At 51.5% G+C, this 421-nt stretch overlaps 1 protein-coding gene across 1 annotated transcript in view; it reads right to left on the reverse strand.

Annotated features, from left to right (window-relative positions):
- The window catches only part of LOC118478634 (galactose-specific lectin nattectin-like), a 2,211-nt gene extending 1,991 nt beyond the window's left edge, over nucleotides 1-220 (reverse strand). The window contains exon 1 of the mRNA XM_035972622.1: nucleotides 19-220. Coding sequence (XP_035828515.1) covers nucleotides 19-123 — 105 coding nt within the window. The 5' untranslated portion in view covers nucleotides 124-220. The remainder of the gene's footprint in view (nucleotides 1-18) is intronic.
- Between the last annotated feature and the right edge of the window lie 201 nt (nucleotides 221-421).

Below are 421 nucleotides of genomic sequence, written 5' to 3' on the forward strand. Positions count from 1 at the left end.
CACACACACAGTACCCACCTGTATCCTGGCCTCCTGTATAGTGACCAGTGTCCCCCCTCTCCTCCCACACAGAGTGAGCGCCGTCCTCCAGGTCCTCTCCTCCAGATGGAACTCGTAGCACATGTCCCAGTCGTGGGCGGCCCGCAGGTAACGTGTACGGGCCAGGTGTGGGGGGCACCGGCTCAAATCCGTAGGATCTGAAGACGATGAAATAACATTGTTAGTTTGTTTGTTTGATTCACTGAGAAAGGATGCGCATCAAGAAAACCCAACTTTTTTTTGGGGGGGGTAAGTGTTTTGACGGCGCTCGTAACTGCATAAGGTCATATGAGCACGCGGGACACATTAGACATTATTTCAGTTGGCAGGAAACTTAGAATTTTGCCCGGATGGCAGCCGAAGCCTACTCTTATCGAATTTA

Source organism: Aplysia californica, unplaced genomic scaffold (genome assembly GCF_000002075.1).
Source record: "Aplysia californica isolate F4 #8 unplaced genomic scaffold, AplCal3.0 scaffold00023, whole genome shotgun sequence".
NCBI classification, from domain to species: Eukaryota; Metazoa; Mollusca; class Gastropoda; order Aplysiida; family Aplysiidae; genus Aplysia; species Aplysia californica.